This window comes from Stylophora pistillata, chromosome 3 (genome assembly GCF_964205215.1).
Source record: "Stylophora pistillata chromosome 3, jaStyPist1.2, whole genome shotgun sequence".
In the NCBI taxonomy this organism is placed as follows: Eukaryota; Metazoa; Cnidaria; class Anthozoa; order Scleractinia; family Pocilloporidae; genus Stylophora; species Stylophora pistillata.
In genome coordinates, this window is record NC_142521.1 from 22980203 (window position 1) to 23000923 (window position 20721).

Genomic DNA, 20721 nt, shown 5'->3' on the forward strand with positions numbered 1-20721 from the left:
ACTAACCTACTATCTTGGTCTTTAGCTGGTTTATTATAGCAAAGGATTATAAATAAAGCAAGCCAGGCCATACATTTGGGAGAAAGCAAAATGCTTCTCCTTCCCGCCATATTTAATATATTAAATATGAAACCTCCCTGTAATTTGGAAACGCGAAAAATCCAAAGATTTTTACATAAAAACTTGAAATGTCCACTAGTTAATCGTCTCTGAATTTGTTTTTTCAGAATTGTCACACAGGAAGATCGTCAAATTCGCGATTTTCTTTTGACAAACCATTAGTTTACGTAATCAATTGCCAGACTCAAGAAGACTGGGGCGAGTTTTGAGCGTGACGTAGATGACTCATTTGACGCGCAAGAGAGTGCTCAACCATATTCAAAACAGTATTTTGATCGTATATATTGCTTTTATAACACCAAGACTAAGACTATTTCACTAAATTTCACGAGGTTTCCCTATAAATATAAAATGACGCCAACAGTGTTTTCAGTTATCTACGTCACAATGGGAGTGACCGCTGACCGAAGATAAGTTGGCTGTGAGTTCGAAAATTAATGGTGGGACCGTTTTCAAATCGTAATTTCTCGCCCAAGAGTTGACTTTCAACTAAAATTATTATTGAAAAGGCTTTATTAATCGCTAAAAATTCATATTATAATGAAATAAATGAATTTTTCGGGTTTTCAAATTATAGGGAAGTTTCATAAGAGTGCTCCTTTATGGGGCTATTTGTCGTGATATTAGTACTCGTCTCGCGCGTTATTTGTACTCTACGAGGCACAGTTGGATAAAAATAGAATATTAAAAAAGAGATTTCTGGTCGATACAAAGACATTCGTTGTTTTTGGATACTTCGTCATTCCCCATATCCAACGTTCCTCCGTTCGATGATTCTGTTGACTAACTCGAGGTATCGCCTTTTTGCAGCTTGCCTGTTCCCTTGGCGGCTCTTTTCGGCACAAGTTGCCTCCATGATGTGCAGATCACATCTATTTCTGCGAGGAAAGTTTTGATTCAAATTGTGCGTCGGAGGATGCTACTATGGAATTATTTTGAGATGCTTATCGTCTGTTGTAGTGTCATACAAGAATTGAAAATTATATTTTCGGATCTACTTGATTTGCTGATTTAAACGGTAAAATAATCTCTTATCAAAGAAAATATTTCCGCGAAGTTTCATGATGCGTCGATCACACCTATTGAGATATCTCTGCAATGAAAAAAAGTTTGTATAGGTAATCGCATGGGGCCGAGTAAAATTTAGAATTGATATCACGCGTGTTTTCAGAAGTTGCTGAAATTGTCCGAGTCGTGCAGCGAAGAGGGCAATTTCAGAAACTTCTGAAAACGCAAGTGATATTAATCCTTAATTTTACAAGGACCCATTTATTTATTTTATTTATTTATTAACTTCTCCGCTACAAAGTATGGCAGGGGAACCGCAAAAGCGAGTAACCAGTTACTGCAAGCCCCGAGAAAGAAAACGACTAAAAAAAATTTTTAAATAGATACAATTACACAAACAACTAAAAAAGATCTAAAAGTAGGTACAATTACATACAGCATGTAATGGGCATAGCAAGACTTCTACAATGATTACACTTGAGACATACAGTTTTGAACGAACGGGGGTTATTAACATCGTAGGTAGCACTAAGGGCGGAATCATAGTATCCCCTCATAGTAGTCCAAAGAAGAATAGATACTGTCCATGTTAAGCTCAAGTTCATCGGCAAGTGTGTTCCAAATTCGCGTAGATCTGATAAGAAAAGATTTCTGAAATGTTGAAGTTCTATATCTACTGACTGTGTATTTGATGACATTAGTGTTCGATCTCGTGTTTCTTCCGGTAGATCGAATACGGGGAACAATGTTGCTATCTACTTTAACAAGACCGTGCCAGTTTAAAGAAAAATACCATATCAAGATATTCGTGCCAATATGCTATGGGAAGCAACTTCAACGATTTCAATCTTTCCTTATGAGAAACAGGGCTCATAAAAGGCAATTTCAGAATGTATTTAGTTGCGCGCCTTTGCGTTCTCTCAATACAAGGGATGAGATTCACGGATTGGGGTGCCCAAATTTGCGAGGCGTAACCGAACAGCGGCCGGACCAATGTTAAGTACATTAAGCGTCTTAAGGTTGTATCTTGTATAGTTCGAGTATTTCTTTTAATGTATCCCAACAGTTTATTAGCTCTGCCCGTCTGTTCATTTACATGATGGCTCCAGGTCAAATCATCCGATACGTAAACCCCGAGATCCCATTCGGTCGTCACGCACTCCAGAGGGCTGTCCTTGATGGTATATGACGAAACAGCAGGGTGGATCTTTCTCGTGATCATCTGGGACTTGCATTTCTTCTCATTAAAGGAGGAACGGAGGTCTAATGTCAAGGGCTCAAGGTGGTCGAAATCAGTTTGTAGAACAGCAACATCTTCAGCGGATTTGATCTGCTTGAATTCTTTCGCATCATCGGCAAACCATAGTTAGCTAACTATGCACTCACCGTAGGTACTAAAAGTTGGAATCAGCTGAAACCACCTGAAACCACCTGAAACAATCTGAAACCACCCGAAACCATCTGAAACCATCTGAAACCACCGACGAAACCACCTGAAACCACCTGAAACCCCCAAGGAAACCATCTGAAATTACCGAAAATATCTCGAAACAATTTAAAACAACATGAAAGTACCTAAAAAACTACGGGTACCGTCAGAAAATAAGTGTTAACAATCGAGTTTATCCACAGGGAGCCCGGCTTACGGATATCGTATATAATGCCCTACAGTACAGAATAGGCACCACAAACAGGTCTTCAAGGAAACATTCCATTGTTCTTGTTGAAAACACACTCAATTAGCTCTACGAATGGCTGGGAGTTGCACGGGAATATTCGAATTCATTTCTTGTCAATGCACTTGCGTGACGATAACAACATGCGATCGCGAATGCAAAGAAGAAACTGTTTTAAATCGAAAGAAATACGTAAAGTTTTTTCGACGGGATCATGCAAATTATATATGAAAAAGCCCAGGAAGGCCTGAAGATTTTCAAACTTCCTAAGGAAATTTTGAACATTGTGTTTCTTTTTAATCAGAGACGAATTTATAGCTTGACCTAGAATTTCCCTGACTTTGTTTTTGCAAAAGTGAAATATATGTGGATTTTTTGCGAGGTAGTTTACTGCAAATGACAGAATATAGCTGATGAATGGTGGCTTTAACTTCCACTGCCTAAGTAAATTTCAGGTGGTTTCATCGGTGGTTTCAGATGGTTTCAGATGGTTTCAGATGGTTTCAGATGGTTTCAGATGGTTTCAGATGGTTTCAGATGGTTTCAGATGATTTCAGATGGTTTCAGATGGTTTCAGATGGTTTCAGATGGTTTCAGGTGGTTTCAGGTGATTCCAACTTTTAGTACCTAGGATGCATTCACTTAGCTCGACAACATATATTTGTAGCCACAACCGTGGAAGAATCCATGACGCTATGGGATGTCTTACACCACATACTTCCTATCAGAAAGACGGTAAAAATGTCGGACACAGATCATAGTGCAGCTGACAGCAGTGAAGACGAGGATTATGTACCAGGTTAGGATTTTTCTAATTTTTAAAGGCAAAACGATAGTTTTACATCGATTGAGGCAAAGCAAGAGCAAGTTTGTACACAGATAGGATAAGGTACCGACACAAAATCAAACGTGTAATCTTCTTTAGGTTACAGTAATCATGTTGTGTGACATTATTGATTGCACTATGTTTTTAAAGTGGCCCTGAGTCAGTCAAGTCGTTGTTAATTTTGCCACTTTCTATTCAAAATAACGTTCTCTACTTAAATAATCATGCTGGACATAATATGCCGAAAAATGGTTTTTAGCCTGTTTTTCTTGGAGAAAGAATTGTCTGCGAGGTGCTGAAGATTTATTCATTAAGGGATAAGGATAGAAAAAAATAGCAAAGTTTGCTTTGATAGGCATTGAGGATAACTCTTCCCCTCTGAGACTGATCAGCACTGAATTTCTTTAAAAGATTTAAATGCACAACTACCAATATTCAGTCAGGCATGTTAGAAACTACTTTTAGTTTGTTGTTTGGACAGTCTGTCCTTATTCAATGATCAACTATCCTAGTAACTTGGTACAATCATCTAACTTGCTGACAGTACTTTTACCTCATATAGCAATCAAACAGTAATTTCACTTCTGTTGGTACATTAGTACATGATACCAGAGTAATCAAAACAGTACAAGATGTAGCATCATAAGTGGGGAGAAGTAGCTAGCAGATCTCTTAGGCATAAGCTTGCTGCTTGACCTATTTTATAATTGGCCCTTTTTTATGCATGACAATGTCATACCAAATATGGGGTTTTATGTTTGAAACCAAGGGTTCTTTTTTTTCAAACTAGGTACCATATTTCCTCGGTTATAAGGCGCACAGTTTTTTGAAGAAAATTCTGTCTTTGGGTGGAAAGTTAGTGCTGAAATTGGGTGCATCTTATAGCCAAGTATTTTTGTGCAACTAAATCTTAAGGTCACAATTTTAGCAAAACTTACAAGAAAAACAGAAAAGCAAACAAACAGAAATTTGTAAATAACAGCACGTGCTTGGTAACATGATACCATGACAAAAAACCTCATTTCAAATTCCTAGAATTGTGTTTGTGTCACTTGTTCAAAAAGTTCCTTCTCTGAATAAATGATGTGGATATAAAACCTGCCTTCTTCTTCCGTCCAGCCTTTTTTATGCACTGAAACGAGCATCCTTGGTGGCGTGTTGATATTCAGCTGTTGAACACCTTTGAATATGACTTTTGGTGGGAGTTTTACACCATTTGCTTTCACTGCCAGAGCAACCGTGAAACTTTCTCAGATCCATCACAACTTTGTTAACTCTCAACCTTTTGGTGTGTCTTATAACCAAGTATTTTCATGTGATATTCAGTTTGGGAACTTGGCTCGATTAAGTTGCAAAGTTTGGGGTGCGTCTTATAACTGAGCCGCCTTATAACCAAGAAAATACGTTAACTGTGGTAGTAGTAGTAGTAGTAGTAGTAGTAGTAGTAGTAGTATGGTAGTAGTAGTAGTAGTGGTAGTAGTAGTCGTAGTCATAGTCGTAGTCGTAGTCATAGTCATAGGCGTAGTTGTAGTCGTAGTCGTAGTCATAGTCGTCGTCGTTGTAGTCGTGGTAGCAGTAGTAGTAGTCGTGGTAGTAGTAGTAGTAGTCGTTCTTTATTAAATGTCACACCACACTTAGCTACAAGCTACTTTCCAGGGAGCCCACAGCAAAATATTCAATAAAAAATTACAACCTACATTAAGAATCATGTATATTAAGTAAAATATTATTACAAAAAGGATATCGCAAATTGAAGTATATATTTGTATACATATGTAGTAAAACAGAGATCAAAAAACTAAAAACTTCAAATTTTAGGCGACGGATATCATGAAGAAACGTTCTTGTGCCAGCCTTTGTGCGTATAGCACGTTCCAAGTCTTAGCAGCAAAATAAGGAATGACTTAAAACCATGCTAATGGTACTGGTAACCTTAGGTAAGGAAGGTTTTACCCCAAAACATGCAATGTATTCATGATTATTGTTCATATTGTTGTTTCCGTGAGAAGAGCAGGATAGCAATGAAGAGCATAGTGGAGATGAAGATAATAAAAAGTACAAAGTGAAAAAGAGTGCAAACAAAAGATCAGGGTAAGAAAAGTGGAAAGAAATAAATTGGTATGGAAGTATTCAATGAAAGCTGATTATAGTCTGGCTAGATAATCAATATTGTCAATAAGTAATTTTTCTTAGCTATATTCTTGGTTTGTTATTAAGGATAATTTTATTTATTTATTGAACATGGGACTTAATATATATAGAGAGAAAATGATGACACTATAAGCACAATAAATTGAAAGTTTACTGAAGGTTTGAGATGTCCAGTATTTAGGGTAAGGCAAGGTATTCTTTGGGAGCTGGAGAGCAAAGAATTTTCAGGTTACTGTACTGTATTCTCCCATTAGATTTTGATAGCTTGGGTTATGACTTCTTTTTCAGGTGTTGAGAATATTCTCTTGTTAATTTACACTGCTTATTTTCAAGCTACTATATTTCTCAATGAAAACCCAGTAAAGAGGAAAAACTTGTCTGTATATACGGAAAATCTTACTTCAAGCCTTATTGTAATGGTTGAAAATCAAGCAAGATTCACAAATACACTACTCTGCTGAGGTCACTTCGATTCCAGAAATCTTCGGTAGCAAACAAAGTTTGTTACGGTATTTTGTAGACCAACAGAAAGATAAAACTCGTACTAACTGAACTACTTTATTAACTGATGTAATAATCTTATTATGGAACGATACCAATAACCAATACAATAACTAATGTCTTATCCTAGAGCCCTCTATAAAACTATGATCTCAGTACACTATTGCACAACTCACAGTTCTCTTCAAAGATCCTTGGAACTCATCAATGTCCACAAAACTTTTCTCAATTTAGCCTTCCACACGGCTGACGACTCCAGTAACAGTAAATAATTCCAGCAATTCTCTGTAGTCCGGCTCTGTAATAACACTAGCTCCTCTTGGCTCTTCACAACAACACTAACTCACTGAAAAAGGCCTGACTTTAACCAATCGTGACTCCTTATATATGTTTTACAGGAGGTTCTAGAACATTCTAGGGATCGGTAATACAACTATTTTTAGCAACATTACATTTCTATTGCATCATAACAAATATGCTGACTAAGGGTTCTAGAAAACTCTATTAAAAGTTCTCACGTATGATGCACGATCCTTGCAGTAGAGAGCGCTATTTATGCAATAGCGAAAATCAGACCTGAAAAAAATCAGGGCTGTACAGGATTCGAACCACTGACCTCTGCGATACTAGTGCAGCGCTCTACCAATTGAGCTAACAAGCCAACTGGGAGCAAGTCGTTAAGTTGATTCGTGCACTAGTATCGCAGAGGTCAGTGGTTCGAATCCCGTACAGGCCTGATTTTTTTTAGGTCTGATTTTCACTATTGCATAAATAGTGCTCTCTACTGCGAGGATCGTGCATCATACGTATTTAATACCGCATTTCAAAATATATGAACTTCATATATACATTGTATCTAAAAGTTCTCAATTAGTCAGCATAACTAAGCATTCTAGAAACTTCTTCAGTTTTATTTTTAGCAATTCAGTAATGCAACGCATTCTCCCTAACAAGTTTTTTCATTACCTTTTTGGCAACAAATACTACAAATGTTGTAGACCTTAATTAAATCATCTGACTTAAACAGTTACACTGTATGACAAAATAGGAGGAGGGTAAATTACAATCAAAGTTTACTTGATTACCAACATCCACCCACACAGCAGAATAACATAGGTGCATACACTGAGTTTTGCCATGGAAAACGGATTTTGCATTGTTGATTTCCTATTCTGTTGCTGTGAGGCACTGTTTACCTTACTGCTTTTCTTTGACAGAACAACCTCCAAAAACTTTGTACACCCCCTAAAAGTTTTCAAAAATTAATTTTCTCTTTAAGTAACACTAACTTGAAAGAGGAAAATGCCTTTGACTGCAACAAAATGCCTTGGTTTTAATGTCAGCCCTTGTTATTTTCTGCTAATTTCGCTAAATTTTAGACCTCACTCACTTTAGCCTGTGTTGTTGACCGAATACCCTCTGATGCAGCATTTCATTATTCTGCCCTGTCCCATTTGCCATCATGGATTTGAGTTTTCCAGGCCAGCAGACCGGCCAAGGCTATTTAGTGCATCCGTCAAGAGAGTGTGTTCATGCCAGGACCATGGGCTAGTTTTTGGCATTCTCTTTTTGGCATTTTCACATGTTGCTGTTTGTTATATTATTAATTTAATATCTAATGTACCAAGCCAGTAGACACTATAATAGTGTGAGAAACTTGTTTAGGAATATTGAATAAAACTGCTTTTCTCATTGTGATACTTGACTCGAAATATTAAAAAATGACCCCAAAATTTGGGAAGCAGAAGTCACACTGACTCCACTCATCAATAGAATTTGGAAATCCTGATCCAGGGAAGGTGAATTCACAATTCTGAAAGTATTAGACCTCAGAGATGGGATAAAGAGATCATTGTTATGACTGGTCCTGGTTTCAGTTCTTTCTCTTTTTTTTGTAATTCCTGTTTTTTGTCTTGTCATTTCTTGCAAAGTCCACTCGTACAACAAAAAAACTTTATTCAATTGTTTCAGTAATTATTGTAGTTTAGTTGTTGTTTTTATTTACTTGCTAGAAGTATTATATGAGAATTCTTTCCAGCTGCAATATTTTTTTTCTCAATTAGACAGTGTGAGTTAGATGATGTGGATGATGGTAAAGGTGAAGAGCAAGAAATGTCTTTTAAACAACAAGAGGAAGCTGTCAAGAAAAGGAAACAGGAAGATATGTGGGCTACTTTTAAAAGGGATGCTGGAAGTGTACCATCAAAATCTTCAAAGGTGCATGATTTAAAATTGTGTATACTGATCTAATAATTCTTCAAGTTTACATTTAATAGTCAAAGTTAATTTTATGGCACTATGTATATATGGCAGTATGTATATTTGGCATATGAGGCAGTTTGGGAGATGTGATTGTGTCCTTGGGTGAACTCTACACATACAGTTTACTTGTGTACTGGATAATTGGATATTGTGCTTCAACTAACCTGGTTTGGGTTGCTAAATCAACCTTTTTGTTTACTACAGATTTTCAACAGTCAATGAAAGTTTTTTCTTCTTTACATATTGAACATTTTTTTCTACATCTATGATGTAGCCATCTGGAAGCTCAGACCAAAAAGTGTCTATCACAAGAATGTATGATTTTGCTGGTGAAGCTGTAGTGTAAGTATTCCATCTGAGTGGGTGGAACATTGAAGGAACTATGTAAAATCCTACATTTCTCTACCATATGTTAGATAAAATAGATTGAAAGGCACTCAGTAAAATTGATTGTTGGGATTTGATCTGTATTGAAAACTTTCTAGGTTACACTAGCAAGTTTTCACTGATATACTGGCTATCTTTGGATTTATTTTGTCACCTTGAAGGTTTTGTCTACCTGCATGGTGCCAACAGTAATGTGTTTTGTTAAACATAACTGATTATCTGGCAAGGTGAAATCACATTTTGGTGCAGCTTGTAGCAGTCTTTCTCCTGATATTTGTGCCGTAGATCTCATTTGTAAAGTTGAAAGGGATCGAGGTGAGAAATGTTGTGGATAATTAAACAATTGTCTCATAGGAAGGGTATTTTAATGGGTGATTGTATCAAACAGGTAGTTATTGTAAGAAATAGACAACTTTTTTGAGTGACATTACTGTTTCGGCATGCTTATGCCATCTTCAATCAATGAGTAACTGAACGTGAGTAATTATATAACATACAAGTAGATGAATAAAATATTTACAGTATGATGTAATACAAACTAACCCGTGATTGTGACAAGTCAATTGAACACATAAAAAACTCTCTGAATTCTGTTGATTGGTACCTTCTACAAAAAGCTTTAAAGAAAAATGTCAACAAGAACATCTCCAAAGTTATTTCAACTTATCGAGAGAAACTTGAAAACCTAACTAAGAATGCCGTATTACCCTTCTCACCGAATGAAACTGTAAACAATCTTTCTTCGCTTAATCTAACTGATGATGAACTTGAACTTCTAAAGAATGGGCTAGGTTTCTCTATTGAACCTCCTCATTCTCAACAAGACAGACATTCTGGCTTCCTTCGAAAAGATCCACTACACCTTATGGACGAAAACTCCGCTACGCACCTAAAAACTGAAATCGCTCATCTGGCTCAAAACTATATTTCTTCAAGCAACGACCTAAAGAAACACCATATCGGAACAATTCCAGAATTATAATTCTCAAGCCTGATAAAGGTAATGGAGTAGTTATTTTAGACCGTAATATTTACTTAGACTCTTGTTTTGGTATACTTAATGATAAATCTAAACTCAAACTACTAGACAAAGATCCCACTTTATTAAGAGAAGGCAGACTTAAGGGAATTAATGTAAGTAAAAAATTTGTAATTAATTATATCTATAGAGAAATTATGAAAATTTGCAGTGAAACATCTCTGTATATTTTTGAAAATATTTTGATTTGTAATATAACAGATCCAAATTTCGCTGTTACCTAACCTCGAATTATTTGCTTTTAACATATATGCATATAAGGAAATCAGTGACTTCGCGATTAATTAACTGCAAAATGTTTGTCTAAATATATGAGGGAATCGGTGACTTTGTGATTAATTAACTGCGAAATGTTCATCTAAATATATGAGGGAATCGGTGACTTCGCGATTAATTAACTGCGAAATGTTCGTCTGAATATATGAGGGAATTGGTGACTTTGCGATTAATTAACTGCGAAATGTTCGTCTGAATATGTTAGGGAATCAGTGACTTTGCGATTAATTAACTGCGAGATGTTCGTCTGAATATATATATCTTATTAACCAAGCACGAGGGCTGTACTGGGAGAATATCGACCCAAGGTCTTGACAGTACGGACCGAGTGCAGCTCGGTCCGTACAAAAAAGACCGAGGGCCGATATTCTTCCAGTATCATCCCGAGCAAGCTTGGTTGATAAGAGATTTATTATACGACTGAAGTTCAAAGGGACACAGTGCGGTATCATTTGGGACCATTCGGGACAGTGCCCGGTCCAATAGTTAGAGAATATTGGACCGGCAATGGAGCATTTTGATTGGTTGATTTTAGTTATTGGCCCTCTGACTGCCCGAGTCGTGTAATAAATGAGGGAATCGGTGACTTCGCAATTAATTAAGTGTGAAATGTTCATCTGAAGATAGTAGGGAATCAGTGACTTCGCGATTAATTAACGGCGAAATTTTCGTCTGAATATGTTAGGGAATCAGTGACTTCGTGATTAATTAACTGCGAAATGTTCACGTGAATATATGAGGGAATCGGTGACTTCGCGATTAATGAACTGCACAATATTCGTCTGTGATAAAAGGGCAAGACTTGAGGCACGGTCATCCAGGATAAAGTTGGGAGAGGCAATGATTGGCAAGAGAGTTGAGAAGTGGAATATGAGGAGAAAGTTGATGGGGAAACAAAGTATCTTGGATGGATACGCAGAACGGTTATGGAATATGACAAATTTAAGGGCTATCTTGTTCAGTTTCCAGATGATATGGACTGGAGACTGGAGTCTCAGAAGCAAGGATGTACGAATTTTAGAGTAGTGCTTTTTTTGTTCTTTTTAACATAATGGGGCACTGTGCCAAAAGAGTTAAATCATGGGAGTGACAACTCTAACAAATGTTGTTTGAGCAACACCATGTGGAACTTTGATTCCTCCCGGAAATTTTGAAGATCCTTCCGAGTGTTTCAGTGACATTCTTGTAAAATGTCAAAACTTTGCTCTTTTTTTCTGCAGTATCCCAGAACTGTCATATTTCCCATCAAAAATCCCGAGTCTTCTCGATTCTTTTGTTTTTCTCCCTAAACAGGCCTTGTTAGAGTTGTCACCCCCTGTTGTAACCTCCTTTTTTAGTTCATCAATTTGTTAAATTTTGCTCAAACGATAGCCTTAGCGTAGAGATACCAAGGCTCTGCACTGTTATTGCAACTGCTACATGTCGTATTTACTCCAAGGTTTAACATTGTTTTTTCCCTTATCGCTAATGGTATCCCTAAGTTCTCTCTCTTAAGTACGTCACCCTTGCACACACTAAGATTAACATTAACTGAGTAGAAGCTTGATTGTTCACTTTTAGATACTAAATCTGCAGCCTTTTTGGATTTACCGATCGTGGAAATACAGCGAATTCTAGACATATTGTATAAGCATACCTACGTGACAACTCTAACGAATAGTGAACTTCAAACGAAAACTTTGTAAGAATGGCTTAATTACAACTCATGGGGGTCCCAGCCGAGCTGAGCAGAAATTACCAAACATCCTACAATGAGAAATAGGAAAAACATGAACATTTCGCAGTTAATTAATCGCAAAATCACCAATTCTCTCATATATTTAGACGAACATTTCGCAGTTAATTAATGGCGAAGTCACTGATGCCCTAATATATTGAGATGAATATTTTGCAGTTAATTAATCGTGAAGTACCTGATTTCCTTATATATGTAGACGAACATTTTGCATTTAATTAATCACAGAGTCACTGATGCCCTGATATATTGAGACGAATCATTTTGCAGTTAAGTAATCGCAAAGTACCTGATTTCCTAATGTATGTAGACGAACATTTCGCAGTTAATTAATGGCGAAGTCACTGATGCCTTAATATATTGAGACGAATATTTTGCAGTTAATTAATTGCGAAGTACCTGATTTCCTTATAGATGAAGATTTCACAGTTAATTAACTGCAAAGTCCTTTGCTTCTGTAATATATACAAAGAGACATTTTTGCTAAATTTCATTTGTCTCTATAGAGCGACATAAATGCAAACTTTGCAATTGTAAAATCTCTCTTCTATATTGGAGCTTTTAATTATAATTTAGCCGTTCTCTTCTTGCTCCACTTTTACCTAGTAAGTATTCGGTCACAGATTAATTCTCTTTTGTTGAAGAGCTCAGGAGTTTCGATCTTAACAACAAGTTTCTCATTTCCTTTGATGTTGAAAGTCTTTTTACCAATATTCCGTTAAATGAAACTATCGATATTGCTGTTGATCTTATTTAAGAAACTGTTTTCATTGGCTACAGCTGAGACTCATTTTCTTTTTAATGGAAAATTTTATAATCAAGTTGATGGGGTAGTGCTGGGTTCTCCGTTAGCACCCATCCTAGCTAATCTTTTTCTTGGTTTCCATGGGGAAACATGGCTAAATAGTTTTAACCATTCGACTCGCCTTCTACTTTATAGGCGTTATGTTGACGACACCTTTTGTGTCTTCCACAATGAACAGGATGCTATGTCATTTTTTGATTTTATTAATTCACGGCACCCCAACATAAAATTCACTTTCAATAAAGAGAATGATGGTAAACTCTCCTTTCTTGATATATTTATCGCCAACTCTTCAAATGATTGTGTTTTTTCAGTTTTTCATAAAAAAACTTAACACTGGTCTCCTAACAAATTTCTTTTGTTTTATTCCATCATGTTACAAAATTGGCCTTATCCGAACTCTTATTGACCGTATCTACAAAATCAACAACACCTCTTCCAGCCTTCAAAACGATCTTAATAAACTTTCTGACCCTTTAAAATGTAATTCTTTTCCTCCGCATATTATTGACAGAACTTTCAAGTGGTATCTTGATGGGTCCTCCTCTCAAAGTAGCTGGAACATTGATGACAATAATACACGTTACTTTAAACTCCCTTTTGTCGGCTATTATTCTAAAATAGCGAACCATAAACTCCGACAACTCACTAAGCACTTTTGCAAATTGGACCTTAAAATAAAACTAGTTTTCACTTCTTTAAAAATTTAAAACATGTTCAGTGTTAAAGATCGTACTCCTGATGCTCTAAAATCCATGGTAGTTTACAATTTTCTTGTGCGGGTTGTAATTCCCGTTATATTGGCGAAACTACTCGCCACTTCTCTACGGGGGGGGGTACTCGATATATTCCTGGGTAAGGAGGTGCGGCGCAGCCCCTCATACCCTGACCCTGTTTAAGACAGAATTCCGATTTTTGATACCCCGTTTAAGACATTTAATGTGCCTGGTATCAATGTCAAAATCAACGGAATTCAATCTTAATTAAAATTAGAGCTTGTAAAAATTTTGCTGTTTATCTTCCAAGACAAGATATCCTGTTTAAGACAAAAATTGATAAATCAATACCCTGATTAAGACAAAAAATGATAAATTCGATACCCTGTTTAAGACAAAAATCTCGAAAAACATACCCTGGCTGGCCGCACGTCCCCATTAAGCCCTTATAAGGGAGTACCCCCCTGGGCTTCTCTACTAGGATAAAGGAGCACACAAAAAGTGATAAAAACTCGCATATTTTTAAGCATTTCAACACATCTCCTTCTTGTAAGAACAAATACTCCCTTTCTTGCTTTAGTATTCTGGATTCTGCTAACAACTCAATTGATTTAAAACTCAAAGAAGCTTTTTATATAAATAAGACCAAACCTGAACTTAACAAACAATTACAGCGTTATAACACTTTTCTAGCGTTTTAGTTCACACCTTTGATGTTTGATGTCACGTTGTAATTAGTGCCCGCTTTTGTTATCATACTGTAAATATTTTATTCATCTACTTGTATGCTATTATAATTACTCACGTTCAGTTACTCATTGATTGAAGATGGCATAAGCATGCCGAAACATGTCTCAAAAAAGTTGTCTATTTCTTACAATATTTATCATACTTGCAAACAGGTAGTTACTGTAAAAGAGTTGTAACCAGAATTGGTAGATTTAAAGTTGTCCCACTGTGAGCCGGCACCTCCCACCCTCTCACCTACACCAACTTTACTGAAGTTAGTTGATAACACCCAACTATTCTGTGGCTAAACCTGCATTAAATGGCTAAATTTTAGACTTGTCACAGTGTTCCCTTATAGAAGTGAATTTTGTATTTTAGAGTCACCAAGACTGTAGATGCCAATTCCACTGAAGCAAAAAATATTAAGAAAGACGAAGTCAAGGAAACAGAATCTCATGTGAAACCTGCTGTCAGAGATCTGGGTTCTCTAGGGTAACTACTTAAGAGTAGCCATTAAGAAAAAGTTTCAGTTAAGAAAAATATGACAGAAAAGAAAGCTAAAATTTGTTTGTTGCATTTCACAGGCAACGTTCTAAAAGTTTTTAGTTTGGGCCAGTTTATACTTGTCTAGTAACTTTTTCAGGTGGTATATTTCAGATTCAAGAGAAAAGGAGGTCTTACCAGTGTACTGGGTCAAATTTCAAAGAAGCCAAAAATGAGTACTCTGGTAAGCATAAAATATGTGATCAGTGTTATGGGGGTTTACAGTCAACTTGCCCACCCACCAACTCTCTCACGCCAAATATCACATGTTAAACAAATGAAAATCATCACATCTCAAATAGTTTATTGACTATTCTGAACCAGTTAATATTGTAAAATTTTATTTTCTTATACCTTATGCCATTGCTATTACAATTTTCTTTTCGTTTCAGGAAAAAATTAAATTGAAAAGTAGGGGATGTTTTATGAGAAGTGGTGTAGAGCAGGAAAGTCACATAGTACACAATTTCCGAGGAAAATGAAAAACTTTGATACTGTGAAGATCGCGTAGAGCCTCCAAATTATATTCTGTGGAAAAATGACTTACGAGTTTCCTCATAATTATATTTCCAAAATCCCAAAAATCAGTCGCTGGTGCTAGATGCTGTGATGCCACAATTTCAAGATCGCGTCACACAAATTATCGAAAAATAAACCTGGCTGAAAGCTACAGTGACCACAAATCCGAGAAAGCCTAAAGTCAAATCAAGGAATGAAATCACATCAACCACTGTGAAACTATACAAAACTCTGAGCTTTAAATTTCAACACAAAAAAAAGGTGGGCTAACACCCATGTTAATAGCTAGTGTTGATGACAGGAAAACTCATTCCATACAAATTTTGAAAAGAGCAAAATAACTATTTCCATGAACTTGCGAACATCTAAAAGCTCAATAACTACTCAAAAAAAGTTTCAAGGATCTCTAGATGAGAAACAGATTGCACAGGATTTTGTCCAACTAAGCTCAACACGTTTTGCTGTCCATTCAATTTACCCTTCTGTTTGATGCTTTCCTAGGTTTGTTGAACACTTTTGTCCCACATGCTTCATAAATATTTGTTTGGCTTCTCCTCCTTTCTGAAATCCAAACCTTTATTATTATTACCGGTACCTTTAGTGCTCAATGTGTGACAGGTAGATCGAGCATGTCATGCAGAGAATTGTTTGATGTGAAACACGAAGCTTACAGAAGACAACTTGGTGAAATAAGCAGTATTTAAGTGTGTAGGAAGGTGATATTTAGGGTGTGAGTATATTTAAGGACATATGCGAGTTGGTTCATTATATGTGCAACTTGGTCAGTGGGCAAGTAGACTGGCTACCGTTATGTTAACTTATTGATTTATCTTGATCGTGTACTGTCTATTGGCTTACGGTATTTTGCAAAACAAAACAAAACAAAATGAAACGGAACGAAATGAAACGAAATGGAATGGAACAGAACGAGACAAGAAGAGACGAGACGAGAAAAGAAGGAATAATTTCTTGTCGCGTATTTAAGCCTGTCTTTGCTTTGTCTAGCAAGATAATTTTCGTAAGCAGAACGCCTAAAGAAATTGTCTGCGAACCTTGTTTCGTTGATTACCAATCGGCCGTTATTGGTATTTTGCAAAACAAGGCATCTAGCAAGGACAGGTTTCGAAAGCAAGGAATAAATCTTAGTGGTATCGTTAACTCAGTGAACAGTAATTTCCTTATCGATTAATGTTTCGTTTGGTTTCGTAAAATACCGTAAGCCCCGTCTATTAGTTATCTAGAGATGTAAGAAAACAAGTCTATTGGTGAAGTAATCATGTAATATTGGTAAACCAATTACCCAGTGAGCTTCAAGTGTTGTAGTGCATGATAATAATTTGTGCTTTTCTGTCATTCTTTTTAATTATTAAATAAATCTATTTTTTTCACATCACAAAATGAGCTAGAGTTGGTGCTAGTTTCTAAAAATCAACAAACCCCTTGTGGTTGTGATAATCTCTTTGCATCAATCAAACTGAAGAAAAACGCATCTTAATTTTTTTTTAAAAAAGAAGCATTAAATTTAGGGAGGTCAATAAATCTCAATTGGTTATTTTTAGGAAAAGTCAAAGCTGGATTGGGAAACATTTAAAGATCAGGAAGGAATTCACCAGGAGCTTCAGAATTATAACAAAGACGGGTCTGTACATTTTGATTTGGTTATTTCTCCATGTAAAAAAACTATCTTAACTTAATGGTAAAGTGAGGTGTGTACACAAACGAGGTGGCCCAACTCACTATCCCTGGACAGGATGCCAATTCATTCCAGGGTACCCTGGCCAGGTTCCCATTTCACTTTACCAAACATTTTAGTGGTAGTCACTTATACTCCTGGGGGGAGATATAATGTGAGAACTATATACTAAGTTCACCACTAAATTTTCTCCGGTTCTTATTGGTTTAAATCGATCACGTGACGCGATAGTGTTCATCCGTGGAGAGAAACTATCAGCCCATAGTGCCCGCCCGCGGAAAATACCCCGATGGATAGTGCCTGTCCGCGGAAAATACCTGGTTTGATAGTACTCATCTGTGAAAAGTTTTGAATAGTTTGACAGCCGCAAAGTTAGGCAGATCGGAAAAACAGTGACTTTTCAATTCTGACAGGTATAACGTATTATTTAGCCAATGTACAGTTGCGAATTATTGACATTTGTGACAAGCTGTAGATGTGGAAGAAAATTTAGTGGTGAACAATAAAAACAATAGAGTGTTTATGTCTCAGAACTATCGGTCTGATAGTTGCCCCTTGGAAATTTGATGTCCTTAAAACTAGCATATTTGTTTTAAGAACATCAAATTTCTGCGGGGCAACTATCAGCCGATAGTTCCTCGACAGAAACACTCTATTGTTTAAATAGTGTCTTGCTCAATGATACAATTTAACACCAGTATAGGGCTTAAATGTTGTGTAACTACAGTCAAGTCGTCAACTGTTCAACTCGCCAACGCCAACTCGCCGACGTATAAAATCGAGTAGAGACGTTGGCGAGTCGGTCTTAAACTCAGTACAACTTATTAAAAGTCAAACGTATAGAAAAATAAACGGTCTTCAGTAAAAAAGCAATTTTTTTTCTTCCAACAAAGTTTATAAGGAACTCATGGCGAGCAAAGAAAGGTAAACATCACCAATTACTATAACAGCTGCAGACGCGAACAAGTCGAAGCAGTCCAACGTAGAGCAACAAAGTATATTTTAGAGTATCCTGACGCCCTTATTCCCTACAAAGACCGGGCTTATTAAACTGAACCTATTGCCAGTGTCATATTGGCATGAAATCAGAGATTTAGTTTTTTTCTTTAAGGCCATTAATGGCATATATAACATTGATATTACAGAGTTTATTCAGCCCAAAGTAATAGTTAGATCTACTCGTAATAGTTGTCCCTTAGATTATCAGCCTTTGAAATGTAGAACTTCTCTTTTTCAACATAGCTATTTCAACAAAACTTTTAAATTATGGAATTCTTTGCCTTTGTCATTAAGAACTTACCTAGTGTTATTTCTTTCAAAGGATCATTAATTAAATGTTACAGAAAAGCTCTTATACGTTTGATCAGGAAAATGTTTTTACTTGGAAGTCCTTGTGTCCTAAATGCTTTGGCACCAGGAATTTAATTGGTTTCTGCCAGTGTTGCTTCTAATTACTTATAAACTATTATACTTACGCATATTTTATATGGATATTTTTAAGACATATTAAATTAGTCTTGTATTACCAATTTTTTTTTCTTTTGGACTTTCACCTAGTTGGAGCTTGCTCTGTTGTGATTGCTCCTCACTGAGCTTTTTGCTTTTCAAATTTCGTTTTACTATTGAGCTTATTTATCCTTCATATTTTTATTACTTTTTTTTAACTCAGTGGAAGTTTAATAAATAAATAGTTATTGTGTGACAACAACAGACTCATCATGTCAATTGGTCAAATTTTTTTAAGAAAACTCAGCTTTCTAGGCAATATCTTTAGTAAAAAACAATTCTTTTTATTTCCAACAAAGTTCATAAGGATCTCAAGGTTAATAAAACAAGATAAACATCAGCAATGACCATAAAAGCTTCAGACACGAACAAATAATTGTGACAACAACACGGTAAAGACTTGTGTCAATCAGTCAGATTATTTAAAGAAAACTTGGCTTTCTAACAATAACAATACCGAAAAATCATCTACAGTATTAGAATTTATAGAAGTCAAGGGGACCCAAGAAACCATGGGGTCTACGGAGAGGCCACCTCACTTACAACAATATATTTAGAAAAGGATAAGTGCTGCAAATACATTAAGCTGGTTACCCAGTGTGCCGATACGAAAGCCATTCCTTCTGCCTTTCTTTTGTAAAATCACTTAAAAATTGGTGCCTAACAATTTCTCTTTCTCTTCGGCTGATAAAAACGCTGAATTTGGAAATGATTAAGTGTTTTGGACGCCCATGCTTATAATTTACTTTGATAGTCTTGTAATCTTCAGGTAAGCTTGACCCAATAGCCTCGCTTTCGCATTCCCTAATATAGGGAACCGTTTTCCTGTTAAACCACGCACGCAGAACTGGAGTAAGAGGAGTAAGAGCTATAGAGGTTTTGTATGGCAGCCATGTTGCATGGCAGGAACAATGAAAATATTTTACATAAGAAAGAAAAATTTTTCCCATGGGAAAAATAATCTATTGTTCCTGTCATGCAACATGGCTGCTGTGCAAAACCTCTATTGCTCCAGGGGGCCAGAGGTAAAAAATATGCGCATATTATTGATCAGGCAGCCAAAACCAGTTGACCTGGTTTTGGCTGCAGGGTTGGCATAGCGGTGTGAGCACTCACCTTCCATCAATGTGTCCTGGGTTCGATTTCCAGACCCGGCGTCACAAGTGGATTGAGTTTGTTGGTTCTGTACTCTGCTCCGAGAGGTTTTTCTCCGGGTACTCTGGTTTACCCCTCTCCTCAAAAACCATCATCATTTGAATTTATTTAATCTAGAGTTTATTTGCATTTACACACGACCCCACAAGCTGTTCAGCTTTAAACATTATTGTGTCTAAATAAAGGTGTTATTATTATTATTACCTTATTTCCTGATGAAGACTAGCAGTATGCAGTAGAAACATTGCAACTCACACCATTAGTATAATTTGTGCTTTACCAGGATGAACAAGCACAACCTCTTTTACAAAATAATTTATATTATTTTTTCACTTTTTCCCTTGTAGATATTTAGAGAAGCAAGCATTTCTTCAAAGAACTGATGAAAGGCAGTTTGAAAGAGAAAGAGATATGAGACAGGGAAAGAGAAAAACTTGATCACCACTGTAGCCATTTATGTACTGTGGAACATGTCATGACCTATTGTAGTAAGCAAAGCAGTGTGCTCTTCTTACAAAACACTGAGGTAGCTTTGGCACCCACGTTGTGGCTGCGTGAAGGAGTTAACAAGTTTGTCATGGAGAAAGACAAGGCACAGAAAGCTGGCGATCAAAAAACTTTATCATAGCTTGTTTCTTGCTGTGTTAAACTGTAACATAAGCATTTGAAAGGCAATGAATGTAGTATTATTCCTAAGAAATCCATGGAACACAAAATGTCTGTGTGAACTGATAGATACTGCCATACACTGGTTAACTTTTAACAACTTGTATTAGTTTGGTACTGAACCATTTTATGCTGATTTTACATTGCTTATAACTTACAGAGACATACTTTTGATATTTCTAGTACTTGACAGAAAGCTTTGGTAGTGAAGTAAGGTGGATGAATATTAAAATTATCTTCTGTTCCCTATCTCATTCATTTTGAAGCTAATGATTATTTCAGCTACTCCTCCAGACATTCTCCTGTAAAATGTCTGAAACAGCACCTTGACTTTTATGAGGAAACTTAAATTTAAAAGATAAGCAGTGACTGGCTTTAAAAAATCTCTTTCTGTGTGTAAACTGTCTC

At 36.3% G+C, this 20721-nt stretch overlaps 1 protein-coding gene across 2 annotated transcripts; it reads left to right on the forward strand.

Moving 5' to 3' along the window:
• Window positions 1–3453: 3453 nt before the first annotated feature.
• On the forward strand, window positions 3454–20567 carry LOC111335019 (heterochromatin-stabilizing protein CFDP1). Of its 2 annotated transcripts, none has more exons than XM_022940851.2 (8): window positions 3454–3603; window positions 5640–5721; window positions 8346–8499; window positions 8819–8886; window positions 14610–14723; window positions 14889–14958; window positions 16853–16932; window positions 19995–20567. In XM_022940851.2, the coding sequence occupies exons 1-8, from the start codon at window positions 3492–3494 to the stop codon at window positions 20083–20085; spliced, it is 771 nt and encodes a 256-aa protein (XP_022796586.2). In that variant the 5' UTR covers window positions 3454–3491; the 3' UTR covers window positions 20086–20567. The 2 variants fall into 2 exon arrangements, with proteins under 2 accessions (XP_022796586.2, XP_022796587.2); XM_022940852.2 differs by having other exon boundaries at window positions 3499–3603; window positions 5645–5721.
• Window positions 20568–20721: the final 154 nt, after the last annotated feature.

What these genes read in the sequence shown, in the direction of transcription:
- LOC111335019 (XM_022940851.2), top strand. Translation starts at nt 3,492, where the DNA reads ATGACGCTATGGGATGTCTTACACCACATACTTCCTATCAGAAAGACG. An exon ending in TACCATCAAAATCTTCAAAG is followed by an intron (nt 8,500 to 8,818) that starts GTGCATGATTTA and finishes TCTATGATGTAG; the next exon opens with CCATCTGGAAGCTCAGACCA. An exon ending in AGCCAAAAATGAGTACTCTG is followed by an intron (nt 14,959 to 16,852) that starts GTAAGCATAAAA and finishes GGTTATTTTTAG; the next exon opens with GAAAAGTCAAAGCTGGATTG.